General features: G+C 41.9%; 1 protein-coding gene across 1 annotated transcript in view; it reads left to right on the top strand.

The window, feature by feature from the left end:
- The window catches only part of GATA6 (GATA binding protein 6), a 32,787-nt gene extending 25,739 nt beyond the window's left edge, over window positions 1-7,048 (top strand). The window contains 1 exon segment of the mRNA XM_037508745.2: window positions 1,473-7,048. Within this exon segment, the coding sequence (XP_037364642.1) occupies window positions 1,473-1,640 (168 nt within the window). The 3' untranslated portion in view covers window positions 1,641-7,048.
- Window positions 7,049-20,489: the final 13,441 nt, after the last annotated feature.

Below are 20,489 nucleotides of genomic sequence, written 5' to 3'. Positions count from 1 at the left end.
GGACTTGGCCTGTCCAGTTGGGAGGAAGTTGGGATGGGCAAGGCAGGAATTCATGTGCTCAGACCCCCTGGAGTCTTGCTTCCCAGATTTACCAGGTTACTGCGAGGATTAGAGAAAACCAGAACTTGCCTAGCGAAGAGCAGGATCACATTTACTTCCAGTCCCCCAAGGGGTCCCTCAGAGGCTCTGTGACTCTTCTATTCAGTTTACCCTGTTTCTGGGCTGTAATATCAACTGTAACATCAACTCAGCCGCACAAATGGATAGTTAAGGATTTAATGGGATTGTGTATATAAAAAGGGGAAGTTTTGAAATGTACAAAATGTTTTACCTATGTCAAAAAAAGTGTCTAGAAATTTGTGGAAAAGTACCCTGAAAGCTAGGAAGAAATAATGGGCTTCTGAGTTTTTAGAAGGAAAAGCATGATTTAAAATACATGATTATTCTGTTTTGATTCTACTAAAATAAAATGTTTCATATTCAGCCTCTCATTTTGATAGGAGAAGAAAGGAATGAAACAGAACAAGGTGACCTGTTTGCCGTGATTATGACAGATATAGGGTGTGGGCATTTTCTTTATAATGCGATCTGCTTCAAACATTCTCTGTTCTTGGAAAGAATTAGGTGAAGTAGGTAATAAGGTCTGTGTATGCATGGGTTAATTTTCCATGAAGTCAGTGCTCAAAAATTTCGTTTATCAGGGGCCTCCCCGGTGGCGCAGCAGTTGAGCGCTGGGTTGCGAAGCTGCCCGCGGCCGCCGGTTCAATCCCCGGCTGCTCCCCGGCCATTGGAGGAGGGTCCCACATGGTGCGCAGACCTCTCCTGCTGCCCGCTGCTCCCCTCAGCAGTGTACTTCGGTTCTTCTGCCTGCTCTGCTCTCCCCTCTGGCTCGGGTGAATTCTCTCACCCTCCCGCGCTTCTGACTGTACCCAGTGCTTGTATAAATAAATAAATAAATCTTAAAATTTTTTTTTTTTTCATTTATCAGGCCATGCTGAACTGTGTAGCCTTCCTTTTTAAGCTTTGCCATGGCTGCTAAGCCTCGAGGTGCTGGTGTGTGTGTGTGTGTGTGTGTGTGTGTGTGTGTATCCACGCTGCTCTGTACTTTTTTTTTTTAAATGATTAGATTGGTGGGCATCATTATCATGTTTACGTACATGGTATGGTTTATTTCACGGTCAGATCTGAGAGTTTGGCACTTCTTTTTCTTCTACAAATAAGCTCCCTCTGGTTCCCCTTTCTTACCTTTGTCTGGCTGCATCTTGCGAGCTGGTTACTTCCATGAGTTCTCAAGTTAACCGGAGAATGTTTCTGCCTGGGTCAGCTCAGTGGCACCACACACACAGTGAGCTGCTCTCACAGGGTTCACTGGCTGTCTCCTTTGTCCCCATGTGCTTACCTAGCAAGAGTGTGCCCCCTGACAAACTTATCGTAACTCTCTCTCCCCTTCTCTCTGACCCCTCTTTGGCCAGGCGGGTGCCTCGGTGATGTCTGGTGCTGGAGAGAGCACTAATCCTGACAACAGCGAGCTCAAGTACTCAGGTCAAGATGGGCTGTACATAGGCGTCAGCCTGGCCTCTCCGGCTGAAGTCACATCCTCGGTGAGACAGGATTCCTGGTGCGCTCTCGCCCTGGCCTGAGCCACGTGGGTGGAGCAGAGGGCGCCTGCAGGGCCCCACTGGACCAGACCCCTGCTGACTTTTGTTTTGTCAAGCAGTCCACACTGATTGATGCAAGTATGCTGACAGAACATGCCTCTGACGCGTGATTTCCGTGCCTTTACTTTGAAGAAGATGTGTTTCCCAAGAGGTTCGCTCTGCCTTACTACTCAAGCCCCATCTCTGAAGAGAGACAGAAGACAGGTCTTCCTGGGAAGGGCCGGTGCAGTCACAGCGTTCAACCTGGCCACCGCCAGCCATCCTGCTCCAGGGACTGCCAGGGATTGATGTTTGCTGTGCCACTTCCAGAGACCGGGACTAGGACCGGGGCCTTGCCTGCTAAGGGATATTGAGAGCGATTTTTAAAAAAAGATTTTATGTCTATTGCCCCAAATCATGTACTTCTTCTGATTGGTTTTGGTTATTCCAGAATTTCTTCATACCTTTTCTACACCCAAATTTCACATGCGCTCATGGAGAAGACCATTTGAGGCCGTTTGGTACACACCTCTGGAGGCGGAGTCGTTCACAAGATCTCTTGTCAAAATGTTTCTCAGTTTTCGAGACTGCATCTTAACTGTAACTACACTGTGACTGATGTTTCTCAAAGTTCATATTGTGTGACTGATCTGAAGTCAGTCGGAATTTGTAAACAGGGTAGCAAACAAGATATTTTTCTTCCATGTATACAATAATTTTTTTAAAAAGTGCAATTTGCGTTGCAGCAATCAGTGTTAAATCATTTGCATAAGATTTAACAACATTTTTATAATGAATGTAAACATTTTAACTTAATGGTACTTAAATAATTTAAAAGAAAAATGTTAACTTAGACATTCTTATGCTTCTTTTACAACTACATCCCATTTCTATATTTCCAATTGTTAAAGAAAAATATTTCAAGAACAAATCTTCTCTCAGGAAAATTGCCTTTATCCATTTGTTAAGAATTTTTATACAAGGACACCAATATCTCCCCTTTATTTTACTGTGGAATATGTGCTGGAAAATTTGCAACAAAACTTTACTACCTAACAGATAACATTTGTAAATACTTTAGGCATCTGTACACACTATGATGAAGTCTCTAGTGTGACTAACCCACAGGGCAGGTTGGTTTACATTAATTTTTTTTTAATGGGATGTCATATGGAAACCTATTTCACCAGAGTTTTAAAAAATAAAAAAGGGTATTGTTTTGTCTTCTGTACAGTGAATTCCTTCCCTTTAAGTTTCATTTTAATACTGTATGTGGCTACAGATATTCATATAAAACAAGTGCATGTGGTATTTGCAAATTGCCTTACAGCCTTCATTTCAATGAATTGTCTTTTTCGGAACTGTTTATTACTTGGCTTTTTTGAAGTTGACAGATGTAGTTACCACTTCGAATTTGCATTGGGGGTGATTTTTATAAGTGAAAAGGACGTGGGATTCTATGACATTATCTGTGATAATAAGCATTCTGTTTAAGGTCAATTCTTAAAATCATCAAAATGTTCAGGGTGTTTTTCCCTCTGAATGTGAGACCACAAACTGGAATGGTTTCTGTTCTAGTTTTTCCTTTTACAAAGTGCACAAAGTATTAAAACTCTGCTGGGATTGCAGTCCTTACACTTACCAGAAGATGTCTAATGATCTGAACAGACTCTATCATTGGGGGATTTCAAAAAAGCAGGAGGCTGTTTCACCACACAAAAAGGCAGCATTTCATTTTGGCTGCCTAAGGGTAGGTTTTGACTTCTTTTCATATACTGATTACAGTTATTCTGTGTGATCCCTTCTGATTCTATTAGCTGATGGGAATTCTTCCCTTTGAGGTGGGGTTGTGTTGGGAGTCAGATTCAGGGCTGGTGTTGGTGTGTAAATCACCAAAGCTGAATGCACTGTGATACCACCTAATGGGTTAACAAGGGTTAAAAGTGCAGGGTTTGGAGTCAGACCATCAAGCTTCTGTTCCAAGCTCTGTGGTCTCAGGTAAGTTTTCCAACTCTCATTTTCCTCCTCTATACAATAAGGCCAATAACATATAACTCATAAGATTAAATGACATAATCCACTCGAATATGGGAACCTTGAGTGTTAACTTGGTTTTGAAGGAGGGTAGTGTGAGCTTGTATAATATGGGTGGATTGAATAATGTATTACTCCCTGTGCAGTATGGAGTATCAAAATTTATGGTTCTGAGAGTCTGTTCCTAGTCTCACCTGCACTTTCTGAGCAAAGCTGGGGAGCATGAAATGTGGGATCCCTCCCAGCATGGGGAGGCAGAGATGAAAAGATGCTTGAAGGATACCAATCTGAGTTGGCGGGATGTTTTATAGAACAAGGCTGGTCTGACAGTAGGAGCAAATAATTATTTACATGAGCACATTTCCCCCTTTCCATGCATTTACTCAAAGCATTCGTTACTTTGAGTGCCTTGTGGTAGGCTGAGGACTGTTAGTTATTATGTTTTCATTAGAAAATGAATTTTTTTTATTGGGGTGTCCAAACGATCTTTTTTTTCTGAGGTGGACTCAAGTAGTGTTTCCTCAAACCCTAAGATGCCATTAGGCTCTAAATTCCTCTAGCTTCCATGAAATAAATTATGATGGCGGAAGGGGAGGGAATTTCTTATAGTCTGTGCTAACACAATGAACTCCACCAGCTTGGGCCTTTCCATTGGTAATTTTCTTACATGTGATTGCATGAAGCAGAAGCTTCATAATTTCTTCCAAAACACAATCATAGCAACTGTCCTCTAAAGTGCGGCATTAAAAAGTAAATCATTTCTCAATAGGGAGTGTATTTAAATAGACAGTACACCTCAGCTTAGAGAGTCCTCAGATCCAGTGCTGTGCATTCTCACTGGTGACTGATTTTAGATCATCTTATGTAACTGAAGGCTCTACCTGGGGTCTCTCTTCAGGGTCACTTAGTGTTGCTTCCTGGTTCCAATGGGAGGGTCAGGAAAGCAAAGGGAGACATTCATTTCCCCCTGCAAATAATTTAACTTCTTGCTCATGGGAAATGTTTTCTCTAGTCCTTGGAAATTTGATGTAATTTGAGATCATAGATAAATTAGCTGCTGGGAGGTTAGTACAGCAAGCCATTGGTGGTTTTGCCAGATTCTAAGCTGCTTTCAGTTTGGGGCATTGTGGTGGCTGCAGTGCTAAGTTCTTTCTATGAACTGTCTTGTCCACAGGAGCTTTGGATCCTCCTGATTGAGAAGGAAATAATATTTGTGTGTGTGGGAGGGAGGAGGGTAGTTAGTGGAAGGACAGAGCAGAGACCAACCATCAGAATAAGGGCAGTTCTAGCTAGCTGGTGGCTTGTTTGGGGCTAGAAATAGCAAGTCAATTTGGCAACATTAGTTATCTCCTATTGTTTGGCAGTTCTAATGGATAGTCAGATATGAGTTTGATTATTTAAGTGAGAAATACTAATAAATTTGTCAGACAAAAATCTTTCAAAACTGAGGTCTGGGAATAAATATTGGGTACCTACAATTCTGGCCAACTGAAGCTTTGGGATAGGTTCTGTGTGGCTGAAATTTCAGCAGCAGCTGGATTCTGGGAGGAAAGGAAGCATGTAGTCGTCAGTTGGTTCAACTGAAAGATATAGGTAAGCTAAGAGCCTAAATAAATGACTCCCTTTCTGTCTTTGTTTTTTTTTTGCGTAGAAGAACTGCTGGGGTGTAGGCCACAGGTGCCTGGAGGGAGGTGAGAGGATTCATCAGAGTGGGGAGCAAAACAGGTGGATTTTACTGAAATACACTGCTAAGGGGAACAAGGGGTGGGAGTGGGGGCAGGAGAGGTCTGCTGCTCCATGTGGGTCAGCTCCCTGGCCAGGGATCACTCAGGACATGGCAGTGATAGTGCTGAGACTTAATCCCTAGGCCACCAACAAGATGCACTCTCTCTCTGTAAATAAAATATGTAAATAAATTATGGTTGATAGTTCCTAATATTTTCTGAGGGAAAGTTCTGATGTTACAGGTGTTATAGGTGCATGTGGAGGGAGGATCCACAGCATTTCTCAATTCCACCCTGGGAAACTATTGGGACAGTTGGCACCTCGCTCTTCCTCCTGCTCAGTTGCTATCCCTAGAACTGGCTGTCCTACAGTTGATGTTGCTATTTCAGTTAAAGAGATACTTATTTGGTTTGGTAGCTTTTTTTTTTTAATTAACTTTTTAAAGATGTCTACAATATAGCTATTAATGATGAAATAGCTGATGAAATGATGTTTAATTAGCAGAAGAGTGTGTATGTCTATTACCAGTGGGCCCCTATGGTGAGAGATTCTTCCAGATATTCTTTAGTTTTGGAGCAAGTCATTTCCTGTACCTCAGTCTCTGCTGCAGATAAGTCAGGCCATGAGCAAAGGTCCCATCCATCTGCATGTGTTCCCCACAGTCCCTTATGCAGATAATATGCGGTGAGGTAATAATGAGTCTGTGGTCTGGTCTGGGGTCCCAGAGTGGAGGAATCACTTCAGACCCTCTCCATGACTAGGGATGCTGGTGGAATTGGAATCTCCTTCCAGTCCTTTTCCTGCTGCTTCACCACCTTGGTTTTCATCTATAAAGCCAGTCCTCCTGCTGCCTTGGACACAGAGAGTCAGTCCTGGTCATAGTCACGAATACCGGGGCTTGGTAGGAATTGCCATGGCCCCCTAATGCTAACCTTGCTTGGTCTGGGCCCACTGTTGTAAACCTTATACAGTGATATGGACCCAGACCGGAAAATGGAAAAGTCTGGCAGCTGAGCAGTCCCCCGAACAAGGAAAAAACAGCTTTGCTTTGCTTGGCCCATTACTTCAATATCTTGTAGTTGGTTTTTTAGTTCTTGGAAACAACCAGCTTTTCATTGTTTGCTTTCTGTGTCTCTCTTTAGCTATTATGGAGTTTCCCTCTCTGTGTTTTCACCCCTGCTCTCAGTTTTACCCGTATTTTTGTGAATTCTATTCTTTAACACTCCAAGAATGGCCTGAAATTATATTAGCAAGTTGTTATCTAGCATTTACTATGTGCCAGTTTCTATACAGAGTGCTGTACCTATATCAGTTTGCTATCCTCACACCAAGTGAATGAGGTAGTGCTTGTCCCATTTTTCAGATGTGTCTACAGAAACACAAAAGTTAAGCAACTTGTCTAAGATTACACAGTGGTAGAACTGGCATTTGAATCCCATCAGGCTCCTTCTAGGACAATAGTCTTAATCATTCTACCATATTACATTTTATGGTAATATGGTAGATTTGATTAAATATTTTTCTAAATATTGAATTGAAGAACACAGAAGAGGGGTCAGAACTGTCTGAGATTTCACATGTTCTTTATCCCCAGCATCTCAGAAATACATGGTTGTATTTCTAGTCAACACAGGTATGCCTCGGTTGAAGAAAGCTAGTAAATGTGTATGCTTCTTCTAGTTACAGGTTTCTTTACAACATACACTGTAGATGCTGTTACTGGAAAGTGGTGAGTTTGGAGGTTTCCATCACACTGTCTTTGAATAATTCACTTCTCTCCTGTGCATGTAATATCAAGTAAGGCTCTTTCCTAGCTCAAAAGATTAGGATAAAGCATTTTGCAAAATCTAGAAAGCTGGTGAAATTATTTTTTTTTTAAGATTTATTTATACAAGCACTGGGCACAGTTAGAAGCGCGGGAGTGTTAGAGGATTCACCAGAGCCAGACCAGGGAGCAGAGCAAGCAGACTGACAAAGTACACTGCTGAGGGGAGCAGCGGGCGGCAGGAGAGGTCTGCGCACCATGTGGGACCCTCGCCCAGCGGCCCAGAGGCTGTGGGCAACTTCGCAACCCAGCGCTCAACCGCTGCGCCACCGGGGAGGCCCAAGCTGGGGAAATTATTTTATTTATTTATTTATTTATTTATTTATTTTTAAAGAGGCGTGTATTATTTATTTATTTGTTTGTTTGTTTATTTGTTTGTTTATACATGCACTGGGTACAGTCAGAAGCGCGGGAGGGTGAGAGAATTCACCAGAGCCAGAAAGGGGAGCAGAGCAAGCAGACTGACAAAGTACACTGCTGAGGGGAGCAGTGGGCGGCAGGAGAGGTCTGTGCGCCATGTGGGACCCTCTGCTGGTGGCCGGGGAGCAGCCAGGGATCGAACTGGCTCCGACGAGGTCGCGGGCAGCTTCGCAACCCAGCGCTCAACCGCTGCGCCACCGGGGAGGCCCTGGTGAAATTATTAATAGTGTCTAAAACTGAACAGCAGAGAGAACAAGGAATACTTCATTGGGTGTAAAATCTCTTTGTGGTTGTGCCAAAGGACTTTAAGGAAAACTTGTTCAAGATCTTGGCAATGGTTCCTCAGACTTTATCTTTTTATTTTTTTTTTATTTTTTTTTTTTTAATAGAGGCATGTTTATTTATTTATTTATTTGTTTGTTTGTTTTGTTTATACATGCACTGGGTACAGTCAGAAGCGCGGGAGGGTGAGAGAATTCACCAGAGCCAGAGCGGGGAGCAGAGCAGGCAGAAAGACCGAAGCACACTGCTGAGGGGAGCAGCGGGCGGCAGGAGAGGTCTGAGCACCATGTGGGACCCTCCTCAGGTGGCCGGGGAGCAGCCGGGGATCGAACCGGCGCCGCAGAGGCCGCGGGCAGCTTCGCAACCCAGCGCTCAACCGCTGCGCCACCGGGGAGGTCCGACTTTATCTTTTTAAATAAGTGTTCATTACTGCTGACATCATTGTTGCCTTTCTTTTGATAAGTGTGCATCGCCTGTGATCTGTTAGGGTTCTCTAACTTCTTTGTGTGCAAGAATCACACATAGTGTTTGCTAAACTTGCAGAGCTCCTAACTCCTTCCCCAGGGAGTCTGATTCTGCAGGTTCTTTGTAAGACTGAGGACTCTGCATTATTTAGTCTTTGCATTCATTAAATTTTCTTGAATAGTACAGCATTCAAAAGTTATAAAGGGAATATAGTGAAAAATAATTGCCCTTCTAACTAGTCATTCAGTTCCTCTCCCAGATAGAATATATTTTATTGGCTGTCAATATATACACAAACATTCAAGTATATATGTTTTATACTTTTACACATACAATGCACATTGCTTTGCATATTATTTTTTAATCTTCATAAATCTGAGTAGATCATTATTTAATCAGTGTTGAAGAACATTTGTTTCCAGTCTTTTGCTATTTAAGCAATATTGCAATTATTTTTTTTTAAAGATTTATTTATTTATTTTTATACAAGAACTGGGGTACAGGCCAGATGCACCGGAGGGTGAGAGGATTCACCAGAGACAGAGCAAGGAACAGAACAGGTAGACTGATGAAATACACTGCTGAGGGGAGCAGCAGGCGAGGCAGGAGAGGTCTGTTTTGCCAATATTGCAATTATTGTCCTACATATGTGTTATTTCTTTTCTTTTTTTTTTTTTTTATTTATTTTTTTTTTTATAGAGGCATGCTTTATTCATTTGCTTGCTGGTCTGTTTGCTTTGTTTATACATGCACTGGGTACAGTCAGAAGCGCGGGAGGGCGAGAGAATTCACCAGAGCCAGAGCGGGGAGCAGAGCAGGCAGAAGGACCGAAGTACACTGCTGAGGGGAGCAGCGGGCGGCAGGAGAAGTCTGCACGCCATGTGGGACCCTCCTCCGGTGGCCGGGGAGCAGCCGGGGATCGAACCGGCGCCGCAGAGGCCGCGGGCAGCCTCGCAACCCAGCGCTCAACCGCTGCGCCACCGGGGAGGCCCTACATATGTGTTATTTCACTCAAGCAGATACACATAGTGTATTTGCCTATAAGTGGCATTACTGAATGAAGGGATGATTCTATTTTTGATTTTGATAGATTGCCAAATTGTTCTCACAGAGGTTTTTCTAATCTACACATCAAACACTCTGTTTTTTGAGTTTTTTTGCTTTTTTTTCTTTTTTGTTTTGCATTTGCATTGTTTTGCATTTGTATTGTTAATGAGGTCGAACATCTCTACCTATGATTGAGTCACATGTAATTCTATTTGAACTCTTTGATTATCTCTCTTCATATTCTCTACCTATTTTTTTTTCCCTATTACTAGTTTTATAGATTTGAGAATTTCTTTACCTATTGGAGGAAATTAGCCCTTTGTTTGAAATATACTTTAATGATGTTTATCCCTAGTTTTTCATTTGACTTTGTTTTCATTTTTTAAAAAACCATGATTTTCTTTTATAAAAGGTAATTTAATTTATCATTCTTTTGTGGTATTGGAGTTGTTTATGATATATAGGAAAATCTTTTCCATTATTAAGATTATTTTTAAAAGTTCCATGTTCTAATTTTTTTTATGGTATTGTTTTGAGGTTTACATTTTGTTTCCATCTGGAATTTTGGTTGTTGGTTGTTGCAATATGTATATTTTCAGTCTTATGTCTTTCTATGTGGCAACCTAATTGTGCCATCATCATTACCTGAGTCATCCATTTACTCCCACAGATTCAAAATGGGAATTAAAAAATAAATATAAGAATTCACATAATATGCATTCTTGTAGAAATTCTTATGGGGATATATGTTTAACAATTTTTTTTCTATATCTGTGTATTTCTGGATTTTCTATTTAAATATAATCTGTTCATATTTTGATACCATTTGACTTTGGCTATTTATATTTTGCAAAATATTTTAATATCCAGAGGACTAGCCCCTTCTTATAATCTATAAAAATAGATTATATTGTATTTTTACTTGTATTTTTACTTATTTATTTTTCCACATAAACTTTAGAATCAGCTTATTCAGTTGAAAATATCCTGCTGGTATTTTTATTGGAATGATATTAAAATTTTAAATTAACTTAGGGAAAATTAATATCTTTATTATGTTGTCTTCTTATTCAAGATAAAATGTATCTTTTCCTTTTAAAAAATAATTTTCTGTGTCCCTCCCTCATTAGCATTTAAACTTTTCTTCATGTGGCTATTGTACATATTTCTGGTTAAGTTTACTCCTGGTTGTTTCATACATTTTGATGTTAGTGTAACTCTTTCAATTATTTTTGTGCATGCTAAGAGTATATTAAGCTTGCTTTTCAGAATGATTTCGAATTTTCATATCCTTTTTTTTTTCAGTAGATTTTCTTATGTTTTCTGGGGATAAGATGCAGTTTCTATTTGCACTGGTGATGGTTTGGGTGTTGGTGGGAAACCCTGCCCTCACTGTTCTCTAAGGAGATAGAGACTATCTTACTCTCCTAAATCCTGGAATCACAGTAACTTTAGAGATGAAAGGGACCTTGCTGAGGTCCAGCTAAGGAAATTGAGTCTCAGAGTTTAGTTCTGCTGGTCAGTATGGGACCTGGGTTTCTAGATCCTTTGGCCAATGGCCTTGACTCTAGGCTAAACTGGGAGATCACTGAATGATACTTGGAAAAGACTGTAACTTTTTACTACTCCATTAATCAGTTTAGGAATTAACAAGCTTCTGAGACTTGGTCCAATATATTTTTGCAAAGATTGCCTGTGTCCCCAAACACCAGGGAGTAACACAAATGACCATGGTCCCTGGTGAATCATCGGGCTGCATTTTGCTGGAATAAATGAAAGCATTGTGAGAGCAGGAAATCTCTCTCTTGTTATACTTGCTACACCTACACTTGCTAACCCAAACAACTTCTCTTTCTGAGTCTCTGGAGATCAGTTATCACCAAATGGATAGATATTCTCTGCAAAGTTTTTGCAGGCTTCACAGCTTGTAAATAAGAGACTCTATTCTTCATGCCTCCCTCTTGTTGAATCTGGCAAAGGAAAGCTCTCTGACTCCAACTGGCTTGGGCAATGACCAGTAGCTGGGCTGGCTGAGAGAGAGTGAGAACTCCAGTTGAATGACCTTCGCAAGCCCACTATACTTAATCCAGACACCCTGTGTTTTGAGAATACAAGACATCTTATTTATTAAAATCATGTTAGGAGCACCTGTTGTGTATTATCTATCATTTATAAAGCTGTACAAAGATACCAACTGGACCATGGAACACACTGGCATAGACTGCAATGTTCAATGTTTCTATAATTCTTATCCTGTTTACTTTTTTCTTACAAACTTATTATTCTTTGTAGTTTTACCAGCATTTTTGTTTGTTTGCTTATTTCATTTTGTTGATTACTTGAGTCTACAGGAAACCTTTTTAACTCTTTGACACCACTAGATTCAGTGGTGAAATTTCTAGTTGGGTCCTTCCTGGAGAAATTACTGAAGGTGTCTCCTCCAAATATATATTAGAGATTTTTTTTTTATTTTGGAACTATTCATAGGAAGCCTTTATCAAGCTGGTGACTCAGGTTGAGAGTTCATGCTGAAGTCTTGAATCTGAACTTTGCAGGGTAGGAGGCCAAACTCTCAGGCAGGATTTCTTGGATCATGGCAGTAAAGGGATCTTCTTCCCAGTTCAACATTTCTTCCTTGACTGCTTTGAAGCACTTGCTATTGTGGCCCATCCTATTTTTTCTCCAACCTTCCCTTTGGACTTTCATGACATTATAGATAAATCAGGGTTGTGATGAAGTGGAAAGACGGTGGACTTTGGAGTCATGCAAATGTAGCTTTGAATCTTGGCTCCAGTACACCAAAGTCTGTGGCTTGAGCAAGGTACTTAATGTCTTCAGGCCGCAGTGTTCTCATTGCAAAAAAAGATAATAGTTTTATCACTGTGTAATCCCATCATCAGCCTTGCTGCTGGCCTCAACTTTAGCTTTATGAAAAGAGGAACAGTGTTTGTAACCCTAGCCATGGGGCAAGTATAGTGCCTGCATGAAATAGACACTGGCTTAGTCCCTTCCTACCTTCATGTGCAACCTATAGCAACATCATTCATTCATTCATTCATTCATTCATTCTCCAACTTTTAGTCAGGGTTTTGTTAGAGAAATAAAAGAATTCATATATATGTATATATATGTGTGTGTGCATGTATACACATATAATTGCTCTATGACTTTATATATTATTTATAGATCTTTGTATATAGTATATTCCTATATTTATGTCTGTGCACAAACACATACACACACAGATTAGGAAATTAGTTTACTTGATGCTTGTGGAGCTAGCAAGTCTGAAAGCCATATGACAGACCAGAATGTCAGCAAGTCAGGTTAAGAGCTGATGCTGAAGGGCCTCCCTGGTGGCGCAAGGGGTTAAGCACTGCACTATGAAGCAATCCGCAGCCTCTGTAGCAAGAGTTCGATCCAGGCCAGCCAGGGAGCAACCCACATGGCTCAGCAGACCTCTCCTGTCTCACCTGCTGCTCTCCTCAGCAGTATATTTCAGTCAGTCTGCCTGTTCTGCTCCCCACTCTGTCTCTGGGGAATCCTCTCAACTGCTTCCCCCCCCCCACCCCTGCCCCCTGGCAGCTCTGGCCTGTACCCCAGTTCTTGTATGCATAAATAAATAAATCTTTAAAAAAAAAAAAGAGTTGATGCCGAAGTCTTGATTCTGAGCTCTGCAGGGTTATAGGCTAGATACTCAGGCAGGATTTCTATGTTGAGTTTTCTTTTTATATTAATCAGCTTTATTTTTTTATTATTTTTAAAAATTTTATATATATTTTACATCGTTCTTGTATGCTTTCTCTTCTCAGGTGTAATCCCTGTGGAATTCCCACCACCAATTCACCTGTGCACCATCAGCATAGTCCCTTGTGCGCTTCCCTCCCCTGTTTTGATCCTTCACCCTCCTCCTCCCCTTCTATGTTGTATTCTTGAGGAGTTTTTCTCCTCCTGCCTTTAAGCTCTTCCACTAATTGGATGATACCCATCTGTATTATGGAGGGTGATCTGCCCTACACTGTCTACTATTAAAACGTAAATCACATCTAAAAAATACCTTCACAGCAACAATCTATACTGATACGTGACTGGCTGAATCACTGGGTACTGTAGTCTAGCCAAGTTAACACATAAATTCCATCACACTCTACAAACTGGATCATTGACCCTTACATCTGAGCCTCAGATATGGTTAATAAAGGGCTTAATTGCAGTGGACATTGTGATGACACCACTTGGAACAGTCCTTAGGGACCTGATAGAATTCACTCAGAATGAGTATTCTGTCTTGAATATTTCTCGGGGACTCTCTCGACTTCTTCCCTAGGGGACTGTTTGTAGAGGGGGTGCTGTACTAAGTATGGGAGCTTCCCATCCCCAGCTGCTCAGTACTGGTCTCGCTGTGGCTTTGCTCTGTGGCTCCAGACAAGCCATGGGCCTCAGCTTACTTGTCTATAAAGGGGAGAGGGGGGAGGTATTTTGACTTGATGTGCTTAGGGTCCCTTCTCAGTTTCTAGCACTGGGTTTCTGTTGTTTTGGTGTAAGATTTGAGGAGATTTGTTAGGAATTTATGTCTTGTGATTGCTTCACTTCTTTGGAAATAGCTCCATATTTTCAAATAGCATTAGGAATGAACATCAAATTTATTGGTCTGAAAATTGAGGCCTTATTTTCACTATGATGTAATGATGTCATTCATCTAGTGAGTGCTCAATAGATGTTTTTGGATTAAAAAATATTTTTAAAGTGTATGTCTTATAAAATAACATGTTCACAGCAGGCGCTCCAGGGTAATGATAGCTCGACTCACCCTCTACATTAGATTTCCTGAAATTTAAGGAACTGTAGAATATATTGGAAAGAACCAAGGCTTTGGGATAAGACAGATCTAGACTTAAATCCTGGCTTTTCCACTTACCAGCTGTGCCAGCTTGGTGATAATATTTAACTTTCCTGAGCCTCGGTTTACTCATCTGTAAAACTGGAGTAACGGGATAGCTCATAGACTGTGAAATTAGGTGAAATCCCCTCTGTCAAGCATTATGCATGACAATGTGAAATAAAAACGAATTTCCTTCTTTTTCCTCAAATTGTTTCTGAAGTTCCAGAGAAATGCAAAGCCACAATTAGGTTTGAGGCTAGAGGCTCACTTTCCGAGGGGTCAGGAGCTTATCTGTCTTGTTTTTCTAAAACTGCATAAGGGTGTGGTCACCATCTCAGCGTGAGGAAAGGGGAGGGTTAGGCCCTGTAGTACTTTGCTTTTAAAACAGCAGTCTGTATTCTAGGAATCAGCAGTTTTTCCAGTCTAGGAAGAAGTGATGAATCATTACAGGAAATATTGTATATTTTTCCTTAATACCTCACTGACGATGTTCAGTTGAGAATAATTTTAGGGGGAGTAGGAGTGGAGGTGGGTACTCCAGGATTGGAGCCAATATTTTAAAATTAATCTTGGTTTCCATGATCTCTTGAAGGCCTCAAAAAGCTTGAATAGTGGGGGTGGGGGGAGAGTTATTAAAATACTACTTTAAGTCAAAAGATTTAGAATACTATCATTTATAGAAATAATGGTAAATAATCTTCTAAATAGTTAACTAAAAACAAGGCTCTGTGGTTGTTGGAGAAAAATTCTTTTTCAGCTGCAGAAAGAGTTTGGAAGATGCTGTGCTGCTCAGGTTGCCCACATGCCCTGGGCCAGTTGAGGGTCTGTCCAGGGTCTGTCCAGCTGGTGGATAGCATCACTGGACCAGAACGCACTTGCCTTCTTTCTCTAGCTGCTGTCATTGAAGCCCTGAATTGCTGTGAATTACCATTAGCTAATTTCTTTTTTTTAGAGGTTTATTTATGCATACAAGAGCTGGGGTGCAGGCCAGGATGTGGTGGGTCGGGGGTGAGAGGATTCACCAGTGACAGAATGGGGTGCGGAACAGGCAGATCCATTGAAATACACTGCTGAGGGGAGCAGGGGGAGAGACAGGAGAGGTCTGCTGTGCCATGTGGTAAGCTCCCTGGCCGGGGATCGAACTGGTGCTGCAGTGACTGCAGATAGCTTCATAGTGCTGTGTCTTAACTCCTTGCACTACCACGGAGGCCCTAACCAATTTCTTTCAACTGTTCTATTTTTCAAAGAAGATAGGTTCTAAATTTTCCTTTCCTTTAATAGTGGCTGGGGGCCACATTACTGCATTCTAAGTATTACAGTGGTCCTCTCTTGTCTGAACTTTCACTTTCCATGGTTTCAGTCACTTGTGGTCAACCATGACCTGAAAATATTTTGTAAAGATATTTCTTAATTTCCAATACTTTTATTACAGTATATCATTATAAAAATTGTTTTATTTTATTATTATTGTTGCTAATCTCTTATTGTGCCTAATTTATAAAGTAAGCTTTATCATATGTATGTCTGAATAGGAGAAAACAGTACAGCTGACCCCTGAACAATGTGCGGGTTGGGGCACTGACCCCCCATGCACTTGAAAATCGTGTATAACTTCTGACCCCACCCCAAGCCTGACTGCTGTAGTTAACTACTAGTAGTCGACTACTAGTAGTCTATGGTTGACTGGAAGCTTTGCTGATAACATAATTGAACCACACATGTTTTGTCTGTATTACATATAATGTACTGTAGTCTTTCAATGAAGCAAGCTAGAGAAAAGAAAACGTTATTAAGAAAATCATGAGTGGATCATCATAAAAGTTTTCATCCTCGGGCCTCCCTGGTGGCGCATGGGATTGAGCACAGTGCTGTGAAGCTGTCCGCAGCCTCTGCAGCGTGGGTTCGATTCCTGGCTGGCCAGGGAGATACCACATGGCGTGGCAGACCTTCTCCTGTCTTGCCCTCTGCTCCCCTCAGTAGTGTTTTTGGTTGTCTGCCTGTTCTGATCCCTGCTCTGTCTCTGGTGAATTATCTCACCCTCCCGTGCATCTGGCCTGTACCCCAGTTCTTGTATAAATAAAAATAAATCCTAAAAAAAATTTAAACAAATAAATAAAAGTTTTCATACTCATGGTCCTCTTGTTGAATAAGCTGTGGAAGAGGAGAGAGAGAGGGTTGGGAAAAATCCAAATGAAAGTGGACCCACATAGTTCAAATTGTGTTGCTCAAGTGTCAACTGCATATGTAGGGCTCAGTCCTATCTGCAGTTTCAGGCTTCTTTTGGGGGATCTTGGAAGGTATCTCTTGTGCACAGAGGGACCTACAATGTATTAATTGACACCCCTTCAATCACTGGAGATGGAGCTTGGTATCCTGCATGTCCTTGAGCTCATACCTTCTTTGGTTACTGCAAACCAGCCAGGTCAACCTCATCATTCAGCTCAGCTCCACCTTCATGTGGGGTAAATAAAGTCATTTGCCACAGGGCTGATTTTAACCAGGGGCCAAGGATTTGGGGTTCCTGGTTCTTCATTTCCAGAGTCAAAAGCACTTTAATTTCTACTGTAGTGGATACTCACTCATGTTTCAAGTACAAGCAGCTCTTTCAAAAATGATGACTGAGACTTATATGGCAAAATAGAGAATGAAAATGTGAGTGAGCTGTTTCTGTCCAGTGCACCCCTTTTAGAGTTGGACTGAGTAACAATGGGCTGCAGTTTGTTGCCTGTCTAGCCACTTCCTGTTTCTCATCCAGAGCTGAGGCTGCTGAAGTGGGCTTTCAGGATGGGTTCTGTTCTACTCACCTAATTGGCCTCTTTTCAGGCAGGGGTTCCTGGTGACCCAGCCTCATTCTCGAATGTTAGAGTCCTTTTCACACATTCTCTTACTGAAGGTTTGCTGCTCAAATTCCAGCAGGGTTAGGAAACAAAAAGCCAAACAAGGGAAAGAAATACAGAAGGCGGGACCTCATTGGTGGCGCAAGGGATTAAGTCTTAGCACTATGAAGCTATCTGCAGTCACTGCAGCATGAGTTCGATCCCTGCCCAGGGAGTAACACCCATGGCACAGAAGACCTCTCCTGTCTTGCCTGCTGCTCCCCTCAGCAGTGTATTTCACTAGATCTGCCTGTTCTGTTCCCCTCTCTGGTGAATCCTCTCACACACCCTACCTCCATACCTCTGGCCTACACCCCAGCTCTTGTATGTATAAATAAATAAATCTTTTTTAAAAAGTACAGAAGGAATATAGAGACAGGGACAAGCAAAGATACATTCAACTCTTCTCTAGTGATTGGCTCATCCTGCTAATTTCAGGTTGAGTAGAGAGTAGGAACTGAGAAGACTTTTTCAATTAAATATCTTTATTTTAGTGAAATTTACAGACAAAAGAGTGTGTATATAGGTATTCTTTAACCAATTATATGCCATATATATGTATATGCCTGGATCAACTTTCTTCTCTCCTGTCTTTTCCTGCCCCCTCCATGGGCTTTGAGAATGATGTGGATGTGAGACCCAGATGATCCCAAAGACTGCAGTGCTTGGTCCTGTTTCAGGGTGGCCATCCCTCTTCCCTGTCTGGACCCAGATGAATTTTGGGGCCTGGAACTTTTTTTTTTATTACTATTATTTGATTGATTTATAGTTTAAGCAGTTGCCTTATTTGGGAAGAACTTGTTGGCGTTTGTGATTGGTTGTCCTTAGGTTTTGATTTCTTGAACTTGAAGCATTATGGGCTTAGGTTTGGTTTGTTTACTTAGGCTACTTAGCTATTCAAATCACCTCAGCCTAATGGGCTCCTTTTTAAATTTAATTTAACTGATATAAACTTCACTTCTGGTTCCAAGAAAGAATAAGCATCACTTTGAGCAAATAACTAAATCTTCTTTGATCTTCATTTTCTTTTTTTTTTTTAAAGATTTATTTTTTATTTATTTATACAAGCACTGGGTACAGTCAGAAGAGCGGGAGGGTGAGAGAATTCACCAGAGCCAGAGCGGGGAGCAGAGCAGGCAGAAGGACCGAAGCACACCGCTGAGGGGAGCAGCGGGCGGCAGGAGAGGTCTGCGCGCCATGTGGGACCCTCCTCTGGTGGCCGGGGAGCAGCCGGGGATCGAACTGGCTCCGAAGAGGTCGTGGGCAGCTTCACAACCCAGCGCTCAACAGCTGCGCCACCGGGGAGGCCCCGATCTTCATTTTCATATTAAAATGAGAGAACTGGGCTAGGACCCCTCCTGTTCTGTCCAAATCTACCATTAAATAACTCAAGTGAATACTTGTGAGGCCAGATGGGAAAAGCTGATGTATACACCAGGGACTTGAGGGAGAGAACAAGGACACAGAAGCCTCCGACTTCCCCAAAACCAGAGTAGAAGAAAAAAAATTGGAATGTATTTAAGATACTGGCTTCCATACATCATTCTATTAACTCATTTGTTAACCTGGTTGTATGAAGTGTTCTGAGTGAGATTAAATGTGAATTATTTGCAAAAGCGTGTGTGTTTTTTGTCTGAAAATGGTTACTATGCTTTTTATGCTACATTAGGTAGAGAAGAAACTGATCGAAATCAGATATAACATAAGAAAAATAGCAACAAAAAGAATACTAGTACAAGTTACTCAGCAGTTTGAGTGCCAACTCTGATGAATTTTGCATTCTTTATTACATTGCCTCTTCTTGAGACGTAGATTTGATCATCCCATATAGTTCTAACTATTGGCTGGCTGGGCAACCAGCAAATGGCAGAGCTATGATTTGAACCCAAGTTCACTTAACTTGAAAGCTCCCCTCCCTGTGAACACACCTGGAAGCCAGAGCTTCATTCTTCACAGTGTGGTCTGATGTCTGGCAGCTTGGGTGTCACCCGGGAGTTTTGTTGGAGCATCCCAGGCTCCACCCCACACATAGTCAAGTGAAATCTGGAATTGACAAGGCTCTTAGGGGATCTGCATTCACATGAAAGCTTGAGGAACACCGGCTTGGCTTAGATGACTTAAAAATAAACAAACACTTCCCACATGTTAATATGCATCAAGTGTTCCTTGCTTGATGACTGCAGAAGAAAAACTTCACACTGAGAGAGGGATGTTTTGGCATGGAGCACAGAGTCCTAGCTGTTTGATTGGTTTGGGGATTTCTGAACCCATTTTGTCTATTTCCTTCCTTGAAGACTATGTCATAGAATGCACAACACCGAGCATGAGCGCCAATATAAATTATGGCCTTTTAACAAATGCACCGCTGGATAGCCATAGTGGGGGATGCTGCGCATACATAGGGACGGGGGCACATGGGAGATCTTTGTACTTTCCATTTGATTTTGCTGTGAACCTGAAACTGCTCCAAAAACTAAATTAAAGGGCCTCCCCGGTGGTACAGCGGGTTGAGTGCCACACTGTGAAGCTCTCCGCAGCCTCTGCAGCGTGGGTTCAATTCCCGGCTGGTCAGGGAGAAACCCACATGGCGCAGCAGACCTCTCCTGCCTTTCCCACTGCTCCCCTCAGCAATGTCTTTGGTCCTTCTGCCTGTTCTGCTTCCCTTTCTGTCTCTGGTGAATTCTCTCACCCTCCCGCGCCTCTGACTGTACCCCAGTTCTTGCATAAATAAATAAATCTTTTAAAAAAAACAAAATTAAAGAAGAAGAGCCCAAAACAATTGAAGGTGAGCTGCTGGCCTTGCCAAAGACAGGACAGTCAGTATGATAAAGCCTGTTAAATTCTTTTTTTATCCATTGGATAAAAGGTACTTTTGAAAGAGGGTTTGTCAAGTACTATGATCTCATTACCTGGCAACACCGGTGGGAGAGGATCCAAGGGAAACCCAGGGCGTTGACATGTGAGTGACTCAAGGGCCTGTGCCACTGACAGTGAGCAGCCCCGGTCTTGGAGTTGGTGGGAGAGGGCGGAGGACCTGCCTCCTTGTGGGCTGTGCTCATTGGTAATGAGAGCCTTGAGGCTCCGGCTGTGGGCTCCTACCTGCCCAGAAGTGCCGGGCGTTGAATTTTACTTTGCTTGGGTTTTCTGGGTTGTTTCCCCTTTTGTTCTTCAATAGATGGCTGTGGCCTGTGGGGGGGCTCATTCAAGGGCTCCGCTAACACTGGGGGGCTCTGGACCTTGGTTACAGATGTTCTAGGCCAGTTCCCAAACTGAGCAATCAACTGTCAGTTTTTGGG

This window comes from Talpa occidentalis, unplaced genomic scaffold, assembly GCF_014898055.3.
Source record: "Talpa occidentalis isolate TD23 unplaced genomic scaffold, MPIMG_talOcc4v2.1 talOcc4.13, whole genome shotgun sequence".
NCBI lineage: Eukaryota > Metazoa > Chordata > Mammalia > Eulipotyphla > Talpidae > Talpa > Talpa occidentalis.
The sequence above is the reverse complement of the archived record's forward strand: the minus strand, read 5'-3'. Positions and strand labels throughout refer to the sequence as shown.